The following is a 27,463-nucleotide window of genomic DNA, read 5'->3' on the forward strand; positions in this document are numbered from 1 at the left end:
TGTCTAGTTTAATGAAAAGAAGGACTAGGGGAGACATGATAGCAGCGTTCCAATATCTCAGGGGTTGCCACAAAGAAGAGGGAGTCAAGCTATTCTCCAAAGCAGCTGAGGGAAGAACAAGAAGCAATGGGTGGAAACTGATCAAGGAAAGAAGCAACTTAGAACTAAGGAGAAATTTCCTGACAATTAGAACAATTAATCAGTGGAACGACTTGCCTGCAGAAGTTGTGAATGCTCCAACACTGGAAATTTTAAAGAAAATGTTGGATAACCATCTGTCTGGAATGGTGTAGGGTTTCCTGCCTGGGCAGGGAGTTGTACTATAAGACCTCCAAGGTCCCTTCCAACTTTGTTATTATGAAATTATGAACATCCTCTGTCAAAAAAAAAGTGTTGGAAAATTAATTATTTCCCAATGAATTGAATAGAAAGTGCACATAAGAAAAAAGAATGTAATCTGTTCAGAACAGAATGCTACCAAAAATAACTACAAAATAAGAGAAAGTTGCAAAGAACATAGCCAAAGACCAAAAAAAAAGTTAAATCTAAGAAGTATTTTAATGGAACTAAACACTTTCTTTGGAAGTAGATGAAAGGACCAGACAAGGAGCTGGGTGTAATTAAAATAAATATGAAATAAATTGGCAAGAGTAAACTGTCAGGGAATTGCTAAGAGTACTTGAGAAGGTGCTTGGCAACGTTCTGACTGAAAGGTTATAAGAGGTGAGAAAGTGCATAACTGGGGAAGCAGAGTATGAGTTTATGTTAGGCTTGTTGTGTGCAGACTCAAGAATGTGATCCATCTGATTGCTCCAATACTTCTTGGAGGAAAGTTACAGCATTCTGGAATGGGCTTTACTACAGCAGTTCTAGTCCCGACTATTCTGAGAAGCAGCATCACAGTCAGACATTTCATAATATATGTTAAATTAGGTGATCTTGATGGCATTTTCACTATCTTTAGGAGTATCAAGTTGAATGAATCATTTCCATTTTTAAAATGTCTTCCCTCAGTCTTTAAAGGTGGTTGAAGCTGGGTTTGGAATCAGTTACCTAAGTTCAAAATCTAGTCCAATCACTGTGACCAATATTTTACTGTGTGTCCGAGACAGAAAGGCGGCATAACTTCCAAAGATTGGGACAAAAATATGCCTAAGCACTGTGAAGCCCTTAGCTATTACATGCTAGGCAAACAATATTTTTTCACACAAAGCATGCCAATGTTAAATTTCCTCTCCTCCCCAAATTCTGAGAATGAACTTACTCTGTATACTGAAACTGATGTTCTAACAAATCAGATGCCAAGCTGCTACATTTTAAATTAACATATATTTTACTATCTCAATCACAGCAATCTCATACAGTAAGTTACACATAAAAATATATTTAGCATAGTATCACATTTTTCTGAACTACAGGTATTTCGTAAGTATATACATAGGACTGTTTCATTAAAAGCAAAATAGTTAATCCCTGCTAGGTTCACTGTATAAATTACGTGGCATCACAGTTTTTAGTTAGTGTTATGTGAATAACAACATGGTATCCAAACAAGAGGAAATTAAAAACTATATAGTATAGCAGCCAGCTAATAACAGCCATGATGCTTTAAAAGGTTGGAGAGAAACTCAATACAACAAAATAAACTATACAAGCAGATTCTTTAGAAAGACTAGAATTGTTTTAAATTTGACATTATATACACATTGTATCTACAGGTATATTAATATACACTGATAAAAGCCCATCTATAATTTTGAAAACCTTAATAACTCACATAAGCAATGATTCTATTAAGCTTTCTTGTTGGTGGGAAATAAAATAAAATACTGAATGTAGAAAGCCATTTTCATCATCTTTTTTCAAATTTCCTTGAGCATGTATTCTTGTTTTGACACTATTTTGCTGTTGGCAACTTTCTATAACAATCATTTGAAGATGTCAATGACCAAAAAATGTCAGCAAATGTACAAATATTGAATCCCCTTTGAATTCATTCCTGCCCTTGCTAATCTTCCCACCAACCCCTCCCTGCACACTGATAATATAACCACTGGCCGTTCGTATAAGTTTCATCACATGAAAGGTGAAAGGATTATATTCTTACAAATCCTAGAATCAACAACCATGCTCTTAAAATGTACAGTTTTAGGTCAAGGATAATGTTCCACAAAATTCAGAAATCAATGCAATGGCATCAAAAGGTTACATAAATGTTAAGAGTGACACCTTAATACGCTTTGGAACTATATCAAATTATGCATTTAAATCTACCTCCAGGGTAGAGAAATCTTAATGGCTGGCAACAGCATTAACTCCTCTCATTTTTGTTTTAATACAACCAAATTGCAGTGGAGTGCAGCTATGTGGAGTTTATGTAAACTTACTCCCAGAAGTATGAATGAGAGATAGCATAAGTAAATGTGCATGTGTGTGCTCAGCTCTTTCTAACGTTGAGTTTATAGACAGATAAAAGTTATGTATCCAAGTTTCTGATTCAGGAATCAAAATTTCATTTGATTGAAAGGAATAAAGAATGAATTGAATTCTAGAAACGAGTCTGTATAACAATGATAATACGCTGCAGGTCAAATAAAGTACAAAGTAAAATGTTATCTGAAAAAATAATCCAGAGACTTCAATTACATGATCTTACCCATATTCAAAAGACCACATATTGAATATATTTATTAAAATAAACTACTTCCAAATTAACTATTTACAGTAAAAATAAGTATCTGATACATGTGCAGAATTATCATTGATTATTAGAAAACAGAGCACTCCAGGCATAATGTAACACATACAAAGTGATATCTTTAGAATACTAGAACAGTCAAACAAGAGGATATTTTGGCAATGTGGACAATAAAGTAAACACTCTATTTAAAATTTAATGTTATATTTTTGAAAGAGAGAGAGAATCTTGGAAAATCCGCAAAATGACACCTCCATGATTTCTCTACTGGAACCCAGGAAATGTAAGTAAAACTTCATTTTTGTTTTTAAAAAAAATGGGTGTGGAGGGGATGAACTAAGAGCAAACATATGTGTGAATGTTATGTATAAACTTCAAACAATTTTACAATGATCTAAAAATGTTCTTCTTGGTTCTTAAGTTGCCCTTTTAGTTATTATTCCTGTGCTATGTTACATAAATGAGGCAAACACAGCAGTGAAAGAGCTATGATTTTTTTTTAGTAAAAGAAAAGTAAATTGATTGCCTGATTCTGGAAAAAAAAAACAAAAAGAAGTGCTTCTCATCATCATCTAAATGGAAAAGCAACTAAAGGTTGCCTAAAAAGAGTAGCAGCATCAACTAGACCAGGGGTCTGCGAACTTGGCTCCTTTAAGACTTGTGGACTTCAACTCCCAGAGTTCAAGTCCACAAGTCTTAAAGGAACAAAGTTTGCAGACCCCTGAACTAGACCATTAACATTTATAAAAACCACATCATCGGGATTGGCACCTATGCTGTATACACTATTAATAGGGCATATCTGTTCCTCTTCTCTTAAAAGTTTGCTAAAATACTTATCAGCATATTTGTGTTTTTAGCCCTTTTGCCCCAAAATAAAGGATTCTGAAAAAATATTTTTTTAAAAAAAAATTATCTATAAACCAGGTGCGAGAGCTGGTTTGATTTGTAGTTTAATTGATTGTTTGGCAAAAATCTGTGAACCTCACTTTTTCGACAACAGGGATCATAATAGTAAGCATTGAGGCAAGTATCACAGGAAACTTTAGAACAATAAGTGCATGTGTTGGCAGCTCCTGAACGGTTGCAAAAGCCACAGCGAGAAGAACCCAAAGCTTTGGATTTCGAACTGTGAGATGCTCGCTCTTGAGTCTGTAACATATATTGTGGCTTCTCCCTTCCAGAAGATCCGGATGTACTTTCACCTGAAAGTGATTTGAGTGAATAGTTGCTTTGTTTTATTGCTGGATATTCTTGTCTGCAGATGAGCACGTTGTCACATTTTTGGCAAATGGAGGTGCCGCAAGACAATCCGCAATTTTGGCACTTAAGGGAAGAGGTCTCTTTGGCTAGATGTGTACGTTTATGGTAACTTGGATTGGCATCATTTTTGAGCAGCCACACATCATGTTTAGAGGATTCTTGTCTTTTAAACACGCTTCTAGAATCAGGATCGGTATATAAATCTAAATCATCTTGAGGGGAATAATAAGTACCAAATGGCATACCTGTTCTTAATATGCCATTGGTGTGGGATGAAATTGGTAAATATTCCTCAGTACATCCATGTGGAGAACTGGACATGGCTAGGAGGGATGGCGATGGTCGAATTATTTCATCTTTTATGTCATCTTCAGTATCAACCAAAATGGGCTCTTTCCGGAAACTCAATGATGCCATCAAAGGTGGCTTCTTACTATCCAAATAATTATCATACGTGTCCACTGATTTAGAAGGTTTGCTAACTTTGGGTTTGAAATAATCTTTAGAGCCTCTTTCACTGGCAGATTTCTGAAGTACCATTCGTGACATGGAAGTGTTTAGATTCTCTTTGCATTCAGCACGGCGTTTCAAGGCATCTGAACAGCCACGAACATCATCGTTGCTATTTTTTCTCTCCTTTACAATGTCAAGTTCAGAATAACCTTTTTCCTTCACCTGCAAGTGAATTTCGATCAACTGTTCACATTCTGTTTTGGCCAGAAACAGTTCAAATGATACCATCTTGACTTGAAAGGTATCAACCAGATCTTTGAGCTTATAAATAGTTCCAAGTTCTTGAACGTATCCCATCAAGTTTAATATCTGTTTTATATCCTCATCAGATAATGTAGACTTTACGTAATAAACAAAAGGGCCTGTATAAGTCTAAAAATAGAGAAAGAGAAAATATTTATACATATAATTAATGAAGTCAAAACTTACTTGAACTGCACAGATAGATAGATAGATAGATAGATAGAGATATATAGATATAAAAATTCAAGAGATGTCTTAGATTAAAAAGATTTCTTGGGCACTATCCAAAAGAATTCTATTGATAAACCATCCAACGTAAACTTAATATCAAATTAATATTAAGCCATATTAATTTCTATCACAGTACATCAATATCAAGAATACGATAATCAACTTAAGTATTTGGTAAACTGGGTAGCAGATTCCAACTGAAGCCAAACCTTTGTTCTAGTTATGAATTATCAGTTAATTTTTCGCTCGTACTATTTTTTTATTTTTTATTTTGGTCAGAATCAGAGGTTGCTTGAAGATTTTCTGTAACAGACCCTGAAACTCCAAAGAACATTTGATAAGAGGACTTGAAACTTTATAGGTAGTCCTCATTTAGCAACCAAAATTGGTACTCGGCAATTCGATCATTAAGCAAAGCAGTCGCAAAGTGAAACTTCAATGGTGCTTATGATCGTATTTCACATTTCTGTTGCTTTGTAGACCTGCAAAGGTCATAAATGCAAGGATTGGTCATCAAATTACTTTTTAAACCATTGAGATGGAGAACAATCGCTAAACAAGATATTTGCTGAAGAATAATTACCTGTATTACTAGAAAGAGAATATAACACCAGCTTAGATTTTGGAGACTCGGGCCCAAGATAGGGTGGTTTATCAACTTCAGTGTTATAAAAGCCTTTTAGGATTCTTTTCTTACTGTAAGGACAGAAAACCTGTGATACTCCATCACTAACAAGGGTGGTTTGGGATTGCTAGGAATTGCAGCCCATCAGCATCTAGAGCAGCGGCTCCCAAACTTTTTGTCACCAGGGACCGGTTCTGTGGAGAGGTTCTTCTGCGGACAGGAGGGGGCATGGTTTCATGTGCTATCTCCTTCACTTGTTTGCGCGGCCCAGTTTCTGGCATGCTGCGGCCCAGTGCTGATCCACGGACCAGGGATTTGGAGCCCCTGATCTAGAGGGCCATAGGAATTTTTTTAGTCTCTCCCTTACATGGAAGGATCAGAATACCATTCATTCATTTTTACTTCCATGTAAATGTCAGCATTACCAGGAACATCTGGGATAAAAACATTTTTGCTTCCCTTGAGAAAGTACTGTAGTCCACTTTTTAAAATCCTTGATGAAATATTTTTGCAAAATAAGGAACAGGAGAAACAAACGTTCATATTTAAAATTATATTTCTCATTTGCACCTTATTTTTAAAGCATTTTCACTTCCTTTTTACTTCAGATCAAAGAAAATAAGAAGTCAGCAAAAAAAGATATAGAGCACAATGCCTTGTATTAGGAAGCACTATGGAAGATTCTTCATAAAATTTCCAAGAAATTCAAGCATACTGTATTAAGATCCCAAATTATGATATATTTGTACAGGCTTACCTTTATATTTTTGAATTCCTTCTTCCAGGGGTAAAGAAAAAGATTAATTCCGACTGATTCTAGCACTTTGAATGCATTCTGGAGTGAATGCAGACTTGAAGCTCTCAAGGACCGAAGTGAATTTTCAGCAATTTCATAAAACTTAATTAACCGGAATCTATAAAAGGGATCAATCTTGGGAAAGCAGAGTAACGCTGAAGCTGCCATTTGTAGATTGGTAATTGGGCACTGCTTTCTGTCAGAGGTATCCAATTTAGATTCATGGAACTGTACATATTTCCTAAATACTTCGTCTTTGTATTTTGTATCCATCTGGAGTTGGATTTAAGCACGCTCGTGGGCGGCTATCTCATCTCATTCATGGCTCTCTTGAAGCCCACTGATCAACAGGCAATGTAAGACAGCAGCGGAGTAGATTCTAAAAAGAAAAAAAAAAGACAAATCACATCATAGTCTCATTTAAATTTTATCAAAAAGTATTTTTAACATTTTTTCCTATCCTATAGAACTGCAGCTTTTCTAAAGATTCCTTTCATTTCAGAAAAAGAATTAAGTATTTCACATGAATCAGCACAAAAATGCTGAATATTTATCTGGGCCTAAGTCTTGACTGCATAGGTTCTCCGGCACTATTGCTGTTTGAACGAAGATGCCTGATTTTTATTTCATACAGGGAAAATAGAATGAGAAGATACTCAGAAAGGCAACAAGGCCTACTAATTATATAGCATATAGTGGTTTCAAAATGTTTGTCCTTAGCATGTCAGTTCTGAACTGTATTTTACTAATCGTCACAACTCTGGGGAAAAAAGCCTTTATTGTTATCCACATTAGGGATGGATACAACATTTGTCATTTTGATGCAAGCATACCAAATTTCTACTTCCCAATTATCTATACAAATTGAATATATCATTGTGCCACAGTCAGAATTATATGAATTTTGTGATGTAATGTGTAATGGCATATGAATCCACATACATTAGGAAGTTCTCTCCATAAAAATGTCCTTGTAAATATGCATGCAAAGTTGTTAATACTGGGTAAATGTTCATACTTCTAAAATATAGAGGAATTGGGGGTTACAAAATTGGGAAAAAGCTATTAAAAATGAACAAGATGTGTTTCATATCCCTAATCTTTAAGCAATCCAATAAACGTTTCTTGTTCTCTTTTGGGAGACAGAGAGTTGCAGCTAATCTAATCTGGGTAACAAAATTATAGCTGTTATGCAGATTCTCCCCACCTTCATCTACTCATTCAGAAAATCCCCAGGTACATTGGTTTTAAGAAATATTGTTTGGGATCCTGGTTTCTAAGAACCGTTTAACATGGAAAAATGTTGATTGGTACCATACAAAACTGCCAATATTTAAAATATCAATGCTGTGTAAAAAAAAAAAACCAAAACCAAATATATGCTTATAGGATAGTAGATACTAGTTAATAGCTTTATATATAGCAATCATTAAGTCTTTTGCAAACATAGTTTACCTGACCACACCTACAAAAAGAACAATTACATCTTAAAAGCCATTTAGAAAGAAAAAAATCCAACCACCCATAAAAATTGTAATTCTTTCCCATCCTTTTATTGGAAGCAAGTCCCATGGTCTTCAATGTGATCACTGCTAAGTGAAAATGCATCAGGTTAGACCACAGTTGTGATACAACTCATAAATGCCATAAGATTATAATTAAATTATCATATTTAATTCCTGCTGCAATTGTATGCAGACTCCCAATGACTGGCAATGTGAAAACAATAGCAATACAAATAAAAAATACAGTAAAGCATGATTAGTATACAATCCAGATTGCATGAGGGATAAGCCTTAAAACATCCTGTGGAAAAGGTGTTTTCAGAAGATTCTGGAAGGTGACTAGAGTTGGGGCCAAATGTATTTCTCATAACAGAACCATTCCAGAAGGCCAGCCCAATGATGGAAAAACAGTGCCTTTGGGCCTCAGCATCCCTGACCACGTGAAAAGGAAGGGAAGGGTAGGGGACCTACATTATGAAATAACAACAGTGAGGACTACAATAGTGCAGTATAATTTTTTAAAGCAGGGGAAAAGTTTCCAACCTTGGCAACTTTAAGACTTGTGGACTTCAACTCCCAGAATTCCTCAGAGTTGCCAAGGTTGGAGACCCCTGTTTTAAAGGATCAAGACAGACTTTCTAACATTCCAAAAGTCTATAGTTCAAATCTTATTTAATCTGAATTGTTCTATTTTTGACTATTACTAGATCTTGACTGGTTTTTATCATAGGTGATGCAATTTTATCATACCCATACAGAAGTCCCACAAAGTTCAACAGGAATTTGTCCAAGATAACAGCCTTTAAGCACTAAAACCTTATACCTGATTAAAAATCCTGAATAAACACTTTATTTAAATTGGTTGTATTTTTTTTTTGAATCTCACTTCTCATCTACAATCTCTAGACTTATCATCATTCAAATATATCATCTCTAATGTCTCTACCACTGGGCAGAAACATGAAACTGATCACAATAGGATTACTCAATAAATTTAATAGACAGTCACTAAAAAGTTTTCCCCTCCCAGAACATAAACACACCCACAAAAGAGAATTTTTGATGTTGTCTTAAATACTATGCAACCACTTCAGATATTCAATTCCCATTAAGAAATGTTGCTTGCCAAACAAGTACTTTTCTGTAACCTCAAGTTTATCTATTTTTCATCCAGTTAGCATTTTAAATGCCTTTCAAATTCTTCATTTAATTAATTAAAGCTTAGTGAATGTCTGTGGAAAACTGGCAAATTCATGATACTTCCCACAGTAACAATATTTTGAATTCCTTATATAACTTTTTCTTTTTTTAAAAAAAATGTATTGCTTTGTCAATTGTTCACAAATATCAGGAAAAGAGAGGGAGTATGAAAGAGAAACACATGAAGAATATGCTGCCTAGGTTTATTAGTGTAATTCTAAAAGTCTTATTCTCAGCAACACCCATTCATTCATCCAGACAAAACACCAGGCTGCAAAACACCATTTCAAATCTGCTAAATACAATTGTCCTCTTTCCTTTGCAATTATAACTTTGTATTTAACTTGCCACAGACATTTACACACACACACACACACCTGCTTAAATGTACAACAGCATCTTCATTTTCAAATGGATATTGTCTGAAACAGAAACACCATTCTAGGCAAAACATTCATTTTAATCACATAATTTTTTCCTAACAGTGACAATTTTAATTTCTCCCCTCTTAACATCATCTTAATTTCACTCTTTGTTTTAGTGTAATTATTCTGAAATAATATAAAATTCATATTTTTAATAATGCCCAAATTATTAGCCTAAGGTGGAAATCTGAGAAAACAAAATCACAAAAGGGGATTATACTATGTATTATATATATAAAAGGGGATCAAAATTACAGGTCAATGACCATTGTCAACAGAAGTTAAACATAACTCAAGGGGGAATTTACTTTTAAATAGAGTACTGATGGATCAGATCAGAGTTAATATAGCATTTTATGATCCAAAACCAAAATGCATTTGAGAAGTTCAGAAACACACACAGAGACGGGTAATACATCCATTCCACCATTGCTCTGCTGCAACTATAACTTTCTTACAATACTTTTAGAATTTGTTTCTGATCATCCAACTATATTCTAAAAAATAAACCAATTAACAACTTGTCTAACACTTATCATAGCACAACAGATGGCCACGCTATCTTGGCTGATTGCAAAAAAAGCTACTAACCAGAGCTGATTATTATTTGGAAAGAAAAGTATTGTATTAACTCCTGATAACTGTCTGGACAAGTCCCTGAAGTTTTTGTGGTGGTCCACCGGGCATTCAAAGAGTAGACTGAATGAATGCAATGTAAAAGCCATTCTTACCACTGCCAAAACATTTGAAAAGGCAGCAAGGCGTTCCTCATTCAAGAAGAAACATACCCTTTCCCAATACAACGCTGCACAAAATAATAACGGAGAACCCTTTTTAAATGTATTTCATATTTCAAACCTTTGTCAGTGCACAACATATGTACAATGAGATTGGTTGAACTCCCTCAGTGCACCCCACCCAACACAATACAACTCACAGGGAAGACAGAAAATCCCTAATCCAATAAATCATATTAACAAAACACCCAGTCCTATTGCCCCAGTGGGAACATGTTAAGAAGTGTTTATTAGCTGCAGAGAGAGATATCTTCACTCATCTATTCACTCAGCCTATGATAAGTGTTGTATCATTAAGTGTTAAATTTGCACCCTATGACTATCATTAAGTGTTGTACCTTGATGAAGGTATCTTGTCTTTTTATGTACACAAAGAGCATATGCACCAAGACAAATTCCTTGTGTATCCAATCACACTTGGCCAATAAAAAATTCTATTTAAAAAAAATATATATCCGGCCTCCAAGCACGGAATCAAGCCGAACAATGAAAATCGTGGATTAGGAATCAACGCGAAAAAGGCTCCCTTGTTTCAGGAATATTTAAGGACCTCAACCTACATCGCACAGAAGTTGCAGCTATTGCATACGGCAAGCCATGCTTTTCACCCGCCATCTCTAGTGGGTCTCGGTCTCCCTTTTGAGTTACAATCTCTGTAAAACCCAGAAGAGCGACTAGGAAACTCAGAAGGGGAGCCAATATTGTACATATTCCCTGGCCCACCAGACCCTCCCCCACTTCTGGACCTCTCACCGCTGGACAGCTGAGGAAGAGTAATTCTCTTCCATGGGGATGCGGGGAGCCAAGCAGCCACAACCAATGACGCTCAAGGCGAACCTACCCGACGTCTACGAGTAAAGCCCAGGACCCAACCTCCTGCTTACCTGAGCCTCTGTCCTCCCTCTTTGCTTCGCGCCCACCATGCAAACTGCGGGGATCCGGCGGCGGCAGCAGCAGCCCACCTAAAACCACCGACCAGCAGCCGTCTTCGACACTGGCCAGACCGGAAGACAACTCAGGACCCGGAAGAACAATCTCTTCTGCTTCTCTCTCGCGCCCTCTCTCCTGCCCCCCTCCCGTCTTCTACAGAAACCCGGAAATGGGATTCGTCTTCGTGTCTTGCCCGATGCCTTTTTTTGCCGGGAGCGCATGCGCACTTTCCCAGGGCTCGTGGAGGCGTACTGACGCGGATGACGCGCGTACAGGCGCATGCGCATGATTTTCCATATGTGCTCGCTCTGCTGTGTAATTTGTCTGCTCTCCAAACTGAACGGATGGAAACTTGACTATGCAAGACAAGTAAGAATGCATTGTCGCCTACGTTCCTAAGAGGTTCCTAAATCGTCCTATAAGAGGAGCAGATAAGAACTTCAGTTTTCAAGCCACTCTAGCTAGAATGGCCAGTTAAAAAGGGATTCTTTCTGGGACACCAACTCACTTTCTTGAGAATTGCAGCCCAATATCTAATAGTACCACCAAGATGGAAAAAAAGCTGGTGAAGGTCTGCAAGACCCTTGTTGTTTTTTCTGTGAAAAAAATAACATGGAGGCCCTTTCAGAAAAAGTTATTTCTGTGGTAGCAGCTTACACTATCTTCTGGAGTCATTCAGTCAACTTTTTGCAAAATGATTGTAATGAGGAAAACTTTACATCACTTCAGGGATCACTGGGCCATGCTTTGAGTTACTGGTGGGGATGAATGACAGAATGCACTTTGTGCTATTACAGTGCAAGGTTTTATGTACTTCCATCTGATGTTGGGATGCAACCATGAAAATACAGGTTTGTGCCAGAATGCATATTTTGTTGTTTTTTTAATATCATAGTTTGCACTTATGATAAGGGATAGTGTTGAATCAGAAACAAGCCAACTATATTAACTGTGTGAAACCAGTCTGAATTAAAGTTGAGTGTTGTACAAATTAAGAGAAAAATACACAATGCAATTATATAGTTGTATGCGTATGGTATTTTTAACATACTGTAACCTTATATTTGTGAAAGGGAGAAATTCTCAAATGCAATTCTGCTGCCAGGGAATGCTCTTGGGATCATTATCACTCTGATAATACAACTTTGCAGTACTGATTAGAATGCTGTCCTCTCTTTAATCCTGTTCTGGAATCATGGTGAATAGAATGCTTTTTACATTCTTTGGTAATTATTTTAATCAGTCTACCCTTGAAACTGTTCTGTCAAAAGGATTATTTTACAAACCACTAGAGAAATGTACACAAATACATGTGGACGATGTATGAGTATGTGGTAGGCGGACTGTTTGATTCTTAGAGCATGGAAATATTCAGTGAGAAGCCAGTTTGATAGACTAATACTGATGTTCCTTACACCTGATCATTTTCTAGCTTGGATTGAGCAATGATTCTGTGAGTTTCATACAGATACCACCAGGCAGAAATTATTGGCGATCTCAATATGAGGACAATATGAAGAAATTAGTTGGTTTCTCAACTTAAATTTCAATCTCTTGTAGTTTATCCATAATATCCATAATAGTTCAGAGGCAACAGCTGAACTTGGGGAGAAAATACGATATATTTGTTTCAATGCAATCAATTCTGTTAAATGAAAAATATGAGAAAAGTAATGTCATCATTAATGTTTATATTATCTTCTTGTATCATAAGGTACAGAAGTCTTAATATAAACAGATTGATATTACCATTAATTGACAGATTGATATTACCATTCTGCACAAAATACTTCAAACTACACATGAGTAACAACATAAGTAAAATATTAACACATTATCCATCTCTTAAATTGATATCAAGAAAGCATCCAACAATCCTTTTGGATATTTTAAGTGCTGTTTTCCCTGAGGCCAAAGACAAATAATAATAATAATAATAATAATAATAATAATAATAATAATAATAATAATAATAATAATAATAATAATAATAATAATAATAATAATAATAATAATAATAATTTAATTTGTATACCGCCCTTCTCCCGAAGGACTCAGGGTGGTGCACAGCCAGAATAAAATACAAAAAACAACACATACAATACTAAGAACAACCCTTAAAAAAACATATTCAATTGGCCACATTTAAAATACAATATCCCCTATAAAATTTACAAAAATTTAAAACCCATAAAATCAATTTAAAATTTTAAAAATTCAAGCCAGTCCAGCAAGGTGGAATAAATAGGTTTTAAGTTCGCGGCGAAAGGTCCTGAGGTCAGGCAATTGTCGAAGTCCAGGGGGAAGTTCGTTCCACAGGGTAGGAGCCCCCACAGAGAAGGCCCTCCCCCTGGGGGCCGCCAGTCGACATTGCTTGGCTGACGGCACCCTAAGGAGTCCCTCTCTGTGAGAACGCACCGGTCGCTGGGAGATAGAAGATGGCAGTAGACGGTCCCGTAGATATCCAGGTCCTAAGCCATGGAGCACTTTAAAGGTAATCACCAATACCTTGAAGCGCACCCGGAAGACAACAGGCAGCCAGTGCAGTCTGCGCAGGATGGGTGTTATATGGGAGCTCCGAACTGCTCCCTCAATAACCCGGGCAGCCGCATTCTGGACTAACTGGAGTCTCCGGGTGCTCTTCAAGGGGAGCCCCATGTAGAGAGCATTGCAATAGTCCAAGCGAGAGGTAACGAGAGCATGAGTGACCGTGCATAGGGCATCCCGGTCCAGGAAGGGACGCAACTGGCGGATCAGGCGAACCTGATGAAAAGCTCTCCTGGAGACGGTCGTCAAATGGTCTTCAAAGGACAACCGCCCATCCAGGAGCACGCCCAAGTTGCGCACCCTTTCCATCGGGGCCAATGACTGCCCCCAACAGACAGCCGCAACTGCAGCTGACTGTACCGGGGTGCCGGCATCCACAGCCACTCCGTCTTGGAGGGATTAAGCTTGAGCCTGTTCCTCCCCATCCAGACCCGTACGGCTTCCAAACACCGGGACAGTACTTCGATAGCTTCGTTGGGGTGGCCTGGGGTGGAAAAGTACAGCTGTGTGTCATCAGCGTACAGTTGGTACCTCACCCCAAAACCACTGATGATCTCACCCAGCGGCTTCATATAGATGTTGAACAGGAGAGGCGAGAGAATCGATCTCTGCGGCACCCCACACATGAGGCGCTTTGGGGTCGATCTCTGCCCCCCTGTCAACACCGTCTGCGTCCGGTCAGAGAGGTAGTAGGAGAACCACCGATAAACGGTGCCTCCCACTCCCAAATCCTCCAACCGGCGCAGCAGGATACCATGGTCGATGGTATCGAAAGCCGCTGAGAGGTCTAATAGGACCAGGGCAGAGGAGTAACCCCTATCCCTGGCCCTCCAGAGATCATCCAACGCGACCAAAGCCGTCTCCGTACTGTATCCGGGCCGAAAGACTGAATGTTGAATATTTAGATAATTTCTAAGAACATCCAAAGAGAGGTAAGTCCATTTTAGCATTTTAATACTGTGAAAAATTGTTCTGTTTTTAAGGGGCTTTTACCCTTGTCCCCTGCATATTTCTTTCTAGACATGCTGAACTTCCACCAATCCCAACCAGCAAACCCATGCTAGATGTGGAAGATGGGAAAAGAGATCCAATGCAATGGGAGAATACATGGCTGGGGTAAAGTTTTTCCACCCGCTTTGTTCTTCATACAAGTGAGCTCCGGACTCAACCTCAATCCCTATGATTAGTGGCCTAGGATGTATAGATCCACTTGGTTGCTTTGAATCATCCACTTTGTAACTCTTGAATGTCTCCTCTGCTTGACTTACCACCTGTAGCCCATAGGTCCCTGGGGTTCTACCCCTACCTACCTCTCTCACCTAGAGACATAGAGTCCTGAGAGTTGTTGGTCTTGTTTTGAATGTTTGCTTGTTGCTTAATCAAGGATCCTACCATTAAGTGGTTGAAGTTTGCTCTCATCGCCTCCCTCTAAAGTTTATCGTGGTTTGTTGAATGAGCTAGTTTTGCTAATTCAGAAGACTTAGAATAACTTTGTCATTTTGAACGAACACTAATCGGCATACATTAAAATGAAATTTCATTGCATACAGCTCTCAAAGGGAGTCCACCTCCAATAAACATGGCAAAATAAATAAATACAAAATTATGCATATACCCACATATATGACACGGAGGAGCTTACTGAATCGAGTTTAGATGCTCTCAGTCCGTTCAATCTTACAAGGTTCGCATCTCTGTCACGTGACCCACTTCGATAATCCTCCCCCCCGCAGCGTTTAGCCTGCCTTGATTTCTAACCACCCGCGGGTCGCTCCCCCAACCTCCGCCCTGACATCAAACGCTCGCTTCTATGCGCACGCCTGCGCACTTTTTCGCTGTCGCGCGTGATGGGCGTGGCCGAACTAGATCGGCCCTTTTAGGCCGCCGTCGTCGTCTGTAGTTTCGCGGTAGTTCTTCTGTGAGGCTGCCAGAGTGGCTTCGCGGAAGTCATTCTGGAAGATGGCGTTGGCCGAGGCCGGTGCTCGGTTGCCGGAGGGAGCGACTGGGGAGCGAGTGGATCCGCTTTCTCGTTTCACTTGCCCGGTGTGCCTGGAGGTGTTTGAGAGCCCCGTGCGAGCGCCTTGCGGTCATGTGTGAGTACGAAGAGGAGGCGGAAGCCGGGCCACCTCAGAGAGGTCGTGTGAGATAACTGGGTAACCATGGCAACGGAGAGTGGCCGGTCGGAATTGAGGTTGAGTCGGGGAGCTCGCTTGGATGAGGAACAAAACGGCTGGAAAAACTTTACCCCCAGCCTGGTATTCTCCCAATACATGGACCTCAGGTCCCCATCTTAACATCTTAGGCTTGCTGGTTGGGGTTAGTGGAAGTTCAGCGGGTCTAGGAAGAGCTAGGCCGGGGGTGGGGGAAGAGTGTTATAAAAAGCCCCTTAAAACCAGAGCAATTTTAAATTGATCCTCTACGTTTTTCTAACCGGATGGTCCCGGTATCGGTTTTGCTCCTATGTTTAAACTTTTTCTTTTTTATCAACTTGGATAATAAAATAATCATCTGTCCAAAATTTTAACTCATTGCAGCCCGTTTGTCTCTCTTTAGATATTACAGTAAAGCACCCGAACTTTCAAGAATTGCAGCAGCCTCGTTGGTTGTGGGGGCAGAGCTATTAATACTATTTTCATAAAACGAAAGTGAAATGAACTTGTGGGCAGAATCCAAGGGGAAGCCCGACTCTTAGTGGCTAGGGAGGAGGGATTTTTGCTCCTGCAATCTTAAGGGCAGCCAGTAATGTTTTGTTTTTTAACCAGAATTTCTGTGCAAAAGTTTTAAAAGTGAAGGAGTTCAGTCCTTGGGTCACTCCACTGAAATTCTGTAATTGACAATTTTTTTGAGATAAAAATGGGTTAGAGAACAAAACGATTGCATAAATACGAGAGGCATTTCAGTGGGGCATTTCTTTCTGCTAATTTTTTCCTTAGCTCATAATCATATATGAGAGGGAGCAAGAGTTTTGGTTTATCTGTTCATTATGCCTTTCAAAACCTGTTCATTCAAAAATACTTTCTGTTTACATCTTGCTGAGGTTTCCATTGTTAGCCATTAGGAACAGGAAAGATACAGCAAAGAAGTGCAGGAAGCTAAATACAATTCATCTCTCTTGGGAGACAAAATCCCAATGAAAGGACTTTTAAAATGAAAGGAAAAGTAAGAGCTCTCATAGCTCTCTTTGATTTAGGTGTGACGAAATGCAATTTAGATAAAGCATAAAAAGATATATTGGTTGAATAGAGTCTATTTAAAGATTCTTTGGAGATAGAAATAAAAAGAACAGATGATTGCATTTGGTATATAATTCTTATTTGTAATAGAGCTTTGGAATTAGAATGGCTTAATACAGTAGCAGTTTGAAAGAAGTAAAGTAAAATAAGTAGTACTAGTTTTGGATTTATCATATTTATCTAAGCAAGAGCTTTTTGCATATTTTGGTCATTAAGGCAGAACTGATAGGCAGAGCCTAGACTAGGTTATTAAGCATTTAGGAACTGACAAGATAGATTCACGTAGTCCTCGACTTAACGACCACAATTGATCCCAAAATTTATGTTGTTCAGTGAGACATTTGTTAAGTGAGTTTTGCCCTATTTTACAACTTTTCTTGCCACAGTTGTTAAGTGAATCACTGCAGTTGATTAAGTTAGTAATCCGGTTGTTAAGTGAATGTTTCCCCATTTACTTTGTCAAAAGGTCGCAAAAGGTGATCCCATGACCCTGGGACACAGTAAAAGTCATAAATATAAACCAGTTGCCAAGCATCTGAATTTTAGTCACATGATCATGGGGATGCAACAAAGGTCGTAACTATGAAAAATAGTCATAAATCATATTTTTCAGTGCTGTTGTAACTTTGGTCACTAAATGGACTGTTGTAAGTCAAGGGCTACCTGTAAGTTCATCCTTGAATATTCCTGAGAGGATGATATGTGAATCTTTCAAAGAGGTGGCATCTATTTTTACAGCTTTGGTAATGACTAGCTGCCAGTTGAGGTAAGGTACTGTTTTTTCTTCCACCTGTATGCAGCTTTTTTTGTTAATGAGCATACAGTATGGTCATGGTTGTAAATATTTTGGCATGATAGGTTGGAAATTACATCTTGTTCCAGGCCTTCACAACTTGAATATTGTATATTATCAAATATTATCAGTTGTACATTAATATTGTGCTCAGAACTTTGCCAAATTCTGCAGCAGAATCATTTTCTAAGATAACTTTCATCTTTATTGGTAATTTCTAAATTGAATCCAAATGATATAACCTCAGGTATTTCAGGACTTTTAACATTCTCTTCTCTCAGCTATAATATTTTTTTATTTATTTTATTTATTTATTTATTAGATTTTTATACCGGCCTTCTCCCGAAGGACTCAGGGCGGTGCACAGCCAAGTAAAAACAACATGAACATAGACAAAAGTTAAAAAGTGTATTAAAAACTGATTATAAAATGGCCAATTAAAATTAAAACTAAAGTAAAACAATCCTAAAACCCCACTTAAAATTTCATCAAGCTGGCCCCGCACGGTGGAATAGGAAAGTCTTGAGCTCGCGTTTAAAAGACCGGAGGTTGGGGAGTTGACGCAACCCCGGAGGCAACTCATTCTATAGGCTGGAGCCCCCACAGAGAAGGCCCTCCCCCTGGGGGGCCACCTAACATTAATATGATGTAAGGTGTTTTAAGTACACTGGGAATGTGGCATGTATTTATTTTATCTTTCCTTACCTGGTTATTTAATTATATTCATTTGCAATGTTTTAACATTTATAACTTGTAATTGTCTCTGAACCTGGTGACTGGGTGAATTAGAAGTATTGCAGTACCAGCATGGAAGTTTCTACTTCAAAGCCTGTTAGATATATGCATTCTTAATGAAGTTTATGCTAAGCTATTTCGTTTAAAATACTGCTAAAAAACAGGATTCAATTCTTGCTATTGTATAATACTATTGTAATAAGATTTCATCTTTGAATGTATTTCTATCTTACATTGCACACTGCACAGTTAAGTATACCACTCTCATTAATTAAGTTGTAAGCAAATTTTCTGGATACTTAAAATTGTAATTTGGTATAAGATTTTTTTCTCATTTAAGATTACATTGTGATGCATTGATACATTGTTGAGGTATGCTTATCAATTATTTTAGTTTGGGGGGGGAGTAGAAGGGAATTAGTACATGCCTGTATTTTTAATCAATGAAAGTTCATATATTATTTTTTTTCTGTGTTAGCTTTTGCACGCCATGCATTCAAGAATGTCTTAAGCCTAAAAAGCCTGTTTGTGGAGTTTGCCGCAGTACCCTGTCTAATGGCAGCAGAGCTCTGGATTTGGAAAAGCAAATTGAAATGACAGAGGCTACTTGCAATGGCTGCAATCAAAAAGTATGAAAAACTGAGCTATATTTATTACTACCTACATAGAATGAATATAGATACAAATAAATATACTGATACTTTTTGTCCTGATAAGCAATTGTTGTTACAGAATTCAAAAAAGATTGTGGGATGGGTAAGAGCCAGTTCAAATCTTTGAAAGAAATTCCAAAAGGGAACTTAATTTCTTCCATTGCCTCTACTAGAGCATTGGAAATAACAATTTGCAGAGCTTATCATAAGACCAATCAGTTATGTAAACAATATAGAATCAGCAGACCTTGGCACAAAAGACAGTTGTGGTTGTGCTTGCCAACAGCACTATGAAAGTGATGAAAACTTTATCCAAATCCTCATGTCACTTTTTACTGTTTTTCTTTAAGAAATGAAATGTTCATAGAAAGTATTGGTCTAATGTGCCCTTAGCTATGCTTTTTTTTAAATAACCTAATGTATAATGTATGTCAGTGTGACATTTTTAAGGAATCATAGAATCATGGAAATTCCCTTATAAGACATTTCATCCAAACCCTGGCTTAATGCAGGATCCATTACAGCATCTCTGACAGAAGACTCTATTTGAAAACCTTCCTGTGAAAATTAATAGACATAATATGGCAGATTTTTCCAGTAATAGTTTATACAGTCAGACGTTTCTCCTCATATGTAGCAAGAACAAACTTCCACTTGAAGATTGCTGTTGTATATACCTCAGCTGGCTTTTCCCAATTTCTTTAACATCATTTTGTAGGACTTGATTTTCAGATTCTTTACCGTCTTTGAGCTTGTTTCCATTTGTTATAGTCTTTTTCAAGTTGTGATGCCCAAAAACATGCAGGTTTTTGTTTTTTTCTCTCCAAAGCAGCTGTTAAAAATTGATACTTTCATGGTTGTTTTGAGCTGATTTTGGTTCATGAGTAGAATTATCTTTTGATATTGCCTTATTCCATGAAGCAACTGTTGTAAAAAGAGTTTTGCAATTAAAAGTTCAGTTAATAAATTTCAGTTCAGGAAATAACAGAGGCATGCTGAATATGCTGTATCCTAATCTATGAACTTTGTGTGAATTCATAGCTTATCTGGCTATATACGATATCAGAAATATTGATTCAGTGTCTAATGAAAATTTCAGAGATACACTTATATTTCTAAACTTATAAAATGTAAGTCTACATGGCATTGAATATTTGTAAATATATTGAGATACTGTGAGTATCTTAGTTTTTACTTGTAAATATTCTCTGAAAAAAATGATAGATCAAAAATTGCTTAAATGTTTTTAAAGCAAATTACATATGGAAAATTCAGTGGGGATTATGTGATTTGGAAGTTACTTCCTGCTTTCTGAGCACAGAATTATTATTTAAAAATGTTAAAAGGTTAAAATGTTAAAAGGAAGCAGACATAATGAAAATTGAACAACATTAAAACATGTACCATAATTTTTTTGGGCATTCGCTTATAACGTGCTGCATTATTGTTGTTGAGATCCTGTGCAAAATTTAAATCGGATAAGTTGATGTTATACTTCGAGTTTAAGTTAAGGTGAATATTTTAAAGTGAATATTTTGTTACATTTTCTGTACAGATGTATCTCTCAAAGCTGCGAAGTCACGCAGCTGCTTGTTCGAAGTACCAGAATTACATAATGGAAGGTGTTAAAGCTGTTACTAAAGAACCATTACAGAATACTAGGTAATCTTGGTGAATTACAGCATGCCTGTTTAGAAAGTTTAAATTGTGTGCTAATATTTATCTTGAACAAATGACTAGAGATAAATCTGCTGTAAGTAAGGGATATGTGTTTCTTCTTCTTTTCCCCCAATGTGAACCCTTACTGCCAACCACTTGAATAGCAACAAAAGATGGGAAATGGTTTCATGATTGCATTTCTGATATACGACCAGAATTCCCTTCCAAACTTACTACCTTGTAATTCATGGCCTACTTGCTGTTTTTCCCTTTAAAAGTTTATACAGGGCGATTAAGGTTTAATAACGAAAGTGTTCCTCCAAAAGAACCTCTAATTTTTAACACCTGTAATCCAGAATTCTATGTAAGGTATGAGTTAATTGCTTTTGTGAGCAACTTGAGAAATTTTATATAGCCATTGCTCACTTTTAAGGTTTTTTCTGTATCAGGCTCACACGGGGGAGGGGAGTGAGAGAAGTATAAATCTGTTTGTCAAAGACTTCTGATCATAATTGCCATCAGTCCCCTTTCTCAGACAAATTAACTCTTGCTGTGATCAAACTAAGAAACAGTAATCTATACAGCAATAGAAAAAGCTTTTACTGTAGTCACCAATTATTCTTGAATGTTTTTTATGTACTTTTTTTCTAAAACATAAATGCCTTTTTCCCTATATTCCTGCAGGAGTGTCCCCAATAGATTTACATTTCCTTGCCCTTATTGTAGTGAAAAAAACCTGGACCAAGAAGGATTGGTAGAACACTGCAAAAGCTATCACAGCAACGATACAAAGCGAGTGGTAATTAATGCTTTTTTTATGGCATAGTCTGATTCAAAGATGAGCAATCTACAGGTTGCATTTGGTCCCCAAGCATCACATTTGTGCTCCCTAAAGTTGGTTAGCGCTAAAAAAAATTCAACCTTTTTTGCTTTGGAGAACTCTAAGTGAAACAGATACCTTAAATTTTGCAAAGACTTAGGTAGCCATTTCACTGCATATAATCTTCTAATCCTCCCTCAAATTAAGCCAACATTTTAAGATTTGGTGGGGCTAAGTGACAAAATTGCTGTGAGCAGCCTCTATAAGTTTTTAAGGCATCCGTTTTCACCCTTAAAAACTCATACATCCAAGAACAGATTTTTAAAAATGGCTCCTTTCTCTGGTAATGTCATAACATTACCAGCCATGTCATTTACAGGCCAAAAACCAGACTCTGGCTTCCTAGGAAAAATTGTGCATTAGGGAAAATTACGTTATTGTCTCAAAGGTTTTCTTGAGTTTTGTTTTAGTGTTTTTAATGATAAGGCTTTTTTTTAATCATATAGTAAATATTCAAATATTTGAAGCCTTTCAAGCAGGGGATTAATAATCTCAGAGCAAAATGAATTCAGAACCCTAAATATATTGACAAAGGAGCAACATGATTTGCTAAATATGTTGATCTTCATTTCAAGAAACATTTAGGAAATTGGCTACCCAAATACTTATTTGGGATATTCAATGAGATGGGAGAAAATAGTTCATAAAATCTTTGTGCCTCAAGAAAAAGAGCGAGAAATGTATAAAACTTACAATTCAGAGATAGAACTTTCTGAGGACTCTAGAAAGCTGTTTTTCTTTTGGACTACATCTGTTTCTCCATTTTAGGAGGTTTTCTGGAAATATCATTTGTCCCTCTCTTGGAGTGACCAGCTCATATATCGGTTGTCTGGAGAAGAGATGGAGCATTCTGGAAATTTCGAATCTCTACAATGCAACATCCTGAGGAAAAATGGAATTAATATTGGGAGAATTTAGCATTACTTTCAAAGGCAGAACTCTGTAGCCTCCTTGCTGATGGACATAGTTTAGAATACATGGTAATGAGACACTACAAAAACTGAAGGGTAATTTTTTGCCAACTTTTCCAGGTTTGCCCAATCTGTGCATCAATGCCCTGGGGAGATCCACACTACAGAAGTGCTAACTTCATGGAACATCTTCAGCGACGCCATCAGTTTTCATATGATACATTTGTGGTAAGTTATAATTGGGTTTTTAGTCTATTCTACAAAAACCTAGAGCAGCAAAATGTTTTTTATAATTCCTGATTAATCTTGTTCTACCAATTTGAAAACAGACTGCTTTTTAAAAATATGACTTGTCATTCATTCAATATAAAAAGCAGCTAGGGAGCTAGGCCCTGGGCCTTTCTAAACTTTTATTTAGATAATAAGTTGATGACAGAAGCTCAGGTAAAGCACCTGTTCTTTTGTTTGTCTTTCATGCTACTCCAGCCAAACCTTCTTTGAGCAGCTGTGATCGGTCCCTGGATTAGGCAAAATTGATCCACTGATGCATATTTATGTCTTCTGTATTTAGGATTATGATGCTGATGAAGATGATATGATGGCCCAAGTCCTATTGCGCTCCTTGAGGGATCAATGAAAAAAGCAAGAAGTATTCTTAATACTTGGCTTCCATTGGTGAGAAAAGACCACAGACATGACTTCCTCCAAGATACTTTGGCACACATAAACTTAAACTGAAGGCTCTCCCATGGTTCTTATTCCTGTCTTCATATTTCTAATTTTGTTTTTTTCTAATGGACTTTCTGTTGAAGTTCATCTTCTCCAAGGTCCGTTTTTTTTACTCATTTCTGGATATATTTTTTCTTATATCTGTTTCAGATCTGAATGCTTGCAGTCAGGAGACTACAAATATTTCTAATGTATTAGCACCTTTATTTTAATTAGTGTTATTATATTGTTGGACATGGATCATCAGTTAGAAGCCCAGGTTTCCTAAATACTTAGAAACTCTGGTTATTCGATTCAGATATCAGTCCAGATACAGGATTTCATTTCTAATAAATTAGGAATCTGATACCTACTTTTGCAAAGCTGGATTTGGTATCAGCCTTCAGCAATATATAACACCCTGGTTGGAAATTCTTACATAGTAAGCCATTGGTTTTTTCCCCCTGAGTGTACAATAGTTAAGGATGGTGTTTATCTTAATACATATTTTGACTCTGAACATTTACACAGAGTTGAGATAGAGACTATGAAGAGATCATTGTATGGTTCCTGAATGATGAATAATTCAAGGTTCATATTTCCAGCTTCTTAAAGCTGACTACATCTTTATATATTTCTACCTCTATGCCTACAATTCAGAATAATCTGATAGCAACAATAGTGCAGACTTTAACATCTGGTTCTTTAGGTATAACAAATATTAAAGCCTCTTACCCTTTGTGAAACCTCTGCTTCTGTCTAATGCAGAAATTTGTTCGTTGAAAAGTGAGGCTTCCATGCAGACCATGGATATTTCATTTACTTAACAAATCATGCCATGCAAATTGCCACATCCTGAATTCAGAGGCTGCTATGAATCCTTGTCATACAGGTTAATTCCAGTTTTGATTCTCACACATGGTCTTGAATTTTTGAAGATGATCAATTTTATTTTGCTCAAGTGTTGATTGAGGCCAAATCTAGCAAACAGGGATAATACCAACTAGCCCTGATATGTATGTTTTCAGTAGGAAATGAAAGTATTTGTAAAGATCTTTGTCTTTACAATGGAGTTAGACTGACTATATGTACCTGGGAGCCCCAATCTTAAGACAAAATGTGTACATATTGCTTCACTGTCTACAGAGGAGACGTTGCAGGTGGATTTCTACTCCATCATGTTTACTGAGAGTACTAATAAATGGAATAAGATTGCTGTGGTGAAGTGACTTACAAGATTTTGCTGGGATATGGTGATTGCTTTTGAATGTATTACAGTGTTTGGAGATTAGTCCCAAGTAATTTAAATTTTTAATTTTAGGACTGCACAAGCAAGACATGTTGTGAATGAAAAACTACAATGCCCATAAGGGGCAAATACATGTAAGACCTAAGCTAGATGATGGATACTTTTGTTACATAATTAAATGCATTCAGTGGCAGCTTTTTGCACTAAGTAGATGTGATGCTGACCTTGAGTGTACATTAGCCAGAAAAAGATTGATTCATACGCATTTGGCTCAGGATTCATGTGGTATTGATCTGAAGCTTAAATGTGTATATGAGAAAGACCTTCTGGAAGACGATTCCTTTAAATTTAGTTGTTGGCCTAGAGCCAGTAATGACATAGCATATCTGGCATGGGTGTCTTGATTTAACTGCCAATTGCTCATGCTGCCTTTTAGACAGAACTGTTTAATTTATGCTTCAGCACTGACTAATAAGTCTTTGGTGGCTAGGATTTTGGGAGTTTCCACTGGATCATTTAGTGATTGTTCTGGTGAGGTTGACCAAGAAATAAAGAGTGCCTGAGTTATCATGGGCCTTCTTCAAGTTACCTCTTCCAACAGCTGACCTTTGTGCGCTCCTCCCCATCTTGGAATAACCCCTGAAGGAGCCAGAAGGGAAAGCTGACCATATATAGATGCCCCAAAGTGCCTTCTGCATGCATGTGAGCTCCTTAAGTCCAGGCCATTGTCTTTCAGTTTTTGAACAAGTAGAAATGTTTCTGCCAGTCACTTGCGGAATTCACAGGACACAAGGTATCCTAATCCTTGAAAGTACCTTTCCCCCCCACCCTTGTATTCTAAGTGCACTTCTAGTGTTTTAACAAGAATTTTAGGAGTTCAAATTTGTCTTTTAAATAAAGTAAATTAATTCAGTTAATAAAATGTACAGAAATTTTGTTCCTTGTTATAGAAGTTCCAAAGCTGTCATTTGAACTAGATTAATAAACTGAATAGTAAATTGCATTCTCCCAGCTTTTGCCCTATCTCTTCTGTTTACTGTGAAGTGATGCTGGCATATAATAGAGTTGAATTCAGCAATCATTTTTAACTAAAACTACTTCAGTATTGCCCCACTTACACGTTCTACTGTGTAGCTGCAAATTGGATCAGCGTAAATTAGACTGTTGGTTTGGATGAAACCTATACTTCAGCAGAACAATTCACTGAATTCATATCTGAACTTCCCAAGGATGTATTAATGATATGGAGTGACGTATCATTTTCTGCAGACACAATGCACTCCACAACACTTTTCTCAGCCTCTCATTGGGAAAATGCCACAAGGTTGAGAGGGAGGCAATTTTGTGACTCATGGTTCCAGCTGATTGGTTTTATCTGGGCTTACTTACTGAAATTGTCTTCCAAAATGGATGGCAGGGCTTTTTTAGAGTTCAGTTATTTTTCCTAGGGCCTGCTTTTTTTTTTTTTTTTGTCTCTTGGGATCTACAAGTGTTCTCTCCAAGTACCCACAGAATTAATTGTTTGGAGGAATCTGCCAAGTCTGAAAGAATGTGGCATCATGTGACTAGGAAATGCTGTTAAAATTATTCTACCTTTGCCATTCTTTGCTTCACCACGTCACCCACTCTGGCCCCAACTTCCTGTTGTCTTTTCCAATTCTATAGAAAGTAAAGGTTCTGAAATTATTTTGCATTAACTTTTGTCTCCCTATTTAGAAATGGACAATAAATAAAAAAAGGAAAATGTTTGTAGCTCAGAGCTGAAACGGGGAGTCCTTGGCGCTCTCTGAGCTTGGTTGGTTTTTTTGGCAGACACCTTATTATCCAAACTAGGTAACAACATCAAGTTCTCCAAAAATCCCTATGCACAAATGTTGGGTGGAAGATTCCTTTCTAGCGGAAGAAGTTTTCAAACTTTCTCAAGGTCAAAACCACCCTCAGTAATAATAATAATAGCATCACTACCAACCTATCTAATCATTCCCAAGATTGAAGTTTCCTCAGTTTAATTGGAAATTGAGGATCCATGAAGGCTGTAGGCCTAAGGAGATATTGTTGTACAATGATAGAACAAGCATCACAGGCATTCCTAGATAACTTCACTGAAATTATTTGGGAGAAGTACATTCATCAACTTTTAATGAGAACTTGTATTGCTTAATTGCACATTCTATAACTGCTAGAAAGAACTGGCCAGGCTTCTCATTTAGCATAATTCATAATTAGAACTGGCTGTATTGGTCATATTTCAATGTTTGTCTGATTTTTATAGCCACAATCCTTCAAATTCCCAGGACATTTATGATGTTGAGATTAGATTCCCATCTTCCAGTAAGCAAGTAGCAAAAGGAGATACCTGGACTGAAATTTTGTGAGCATTGATGTGCCCATTCCATTGGTATAGGCAGCTCCTCTCCCTTTGTCTGTGTTCTGAATCTGGGGGCATTCTAGAGCACCAATGCAGAGGATTAGTGGAAGAAGAGAAAGTGCAATAATAATTGAAGTCTGTCTCTGAATTTACTCCATGAAGTTAAGGCCTATTTGTGTAATTTATATAAAAATGGCATTTATTGCAATAAACATTGTTCCTCCAAATCACATGCCATGACAATAAAAATATTAAGATACCCCAAGTTTTTTTCTTCTGTTTGGTACAGTTGCCATTTTTTAAAAATGTCTTTTTATTTCATTGTCATATTAAAACAAATATTAACATCTGGACAGAAGAGAGCGCTTTTGCAATTCTTTAGAACTGTAGTTGTCAGTTGTATGGTATTTTGTGTATCATGGTTGTTGTCTCCTTAGCATTGTGTTTGTTCAGCAATATTTGTTTAATAAAACAGATGTCCTAAAAAGGCATCTAACCACA

At 37.2% G+C, this 27,463-nt stretch overlaps 2 protein-coding genes across 6 annotated transcripts; one reads left to right on the forward strand and one right to left on the reverse strand.

Annotated features, from left to right (window-relative positions):
• Positions 1 to 1,320: 1,320 nt before the first annotated feature.
• On the reverse strand, positions 1,321 to 15,554 carry SPATA2 (spermatogenesis associated 2). Of its 2 annotated transcripts, none has more exons than XM_058176161.1 (3): positions 15,416 to 15,554; positions 6,331 to 6,748; positions 1,321 to 4,846 (listed from the first exon to the last, which is right to left on the reverse strand). In XM_058176161.1, exons 2-3 carry the CDS (start codon positions 6,640 to 6,642, stop codon positions 3,611 to 3,613), a joined length of 1,548 nt encoding a protein of 515 aa, XP_058032144.1. In that variant the 5' UTR covers positions 6,643 to 6,748; positions 15,416 to 15,554; the 3' UTR covers positions 1,321 to 3,610. The 2 variants fall into 2 exon arrangements, with proteins under 2 accessions (XP_058032144.1, XP_058032143.1); XM_058176160.1 differs by lacking the exon at positions 15,416 to 15,554 and adding an exon at positions 11,181 to 11,375.
• Positions 11,457 to 27,463, forward strand: RNF114 (ring finger protein 114). 4 transcript variants are annotated; one of them, XM_058176165.1, is made up of 6 exons: positions 11,457 to 11,595; positions 19,013 to 19,163; positions 20,743 to 20,849; positions 21,531 to 21,645; positions 22,758 to 22,865; positions 23,209 to 27,463. In XM_058176165.1, exons 1-6 carry the CDS (start codon positions 11,585 to 11,587, stop codon positions 23,272 to 23,274), a joined length of 558 nt encoding a protein of 185 aa, XP_058032148.1. In that variant the 5' UTR covers positions 11,457 to 11,584; the 3' UTR covers positions 23,275 to 27,463. The 4 variants fall into 4 exon arrangements, with proteins under 4 accessions (XP_058032148.1, XP_058032146.1, XP_058032145.1 ...); XM_058176163.1 differs by lacking the exon at positions 11,457 to 11,595 and adding an exon at positions 15,624 to 15,866 and having other exon boundaries at positions 21,531 to 21,638; XM_058176162.1 differs by lacking the exon at positions 11,457 to 11,595 and adding an exon at positions 15,632 to 15,866.

Source organism: Ahaetulla prasina, chromosome 3 (assembly GCF_028640845.1).
Source record: "Ahaetulla prasina isolate Xishuangbanna chromosome 3, ASM2864084v1, whole genome shotgun sequence".
In the NCBI taxonomy this organism is placed as follows: Eukaryota; Metazoa; Chordata; class Lepidosauria; order Squamata; family Colubridae; genus Ahaetulla; species Ahaetulla prasina.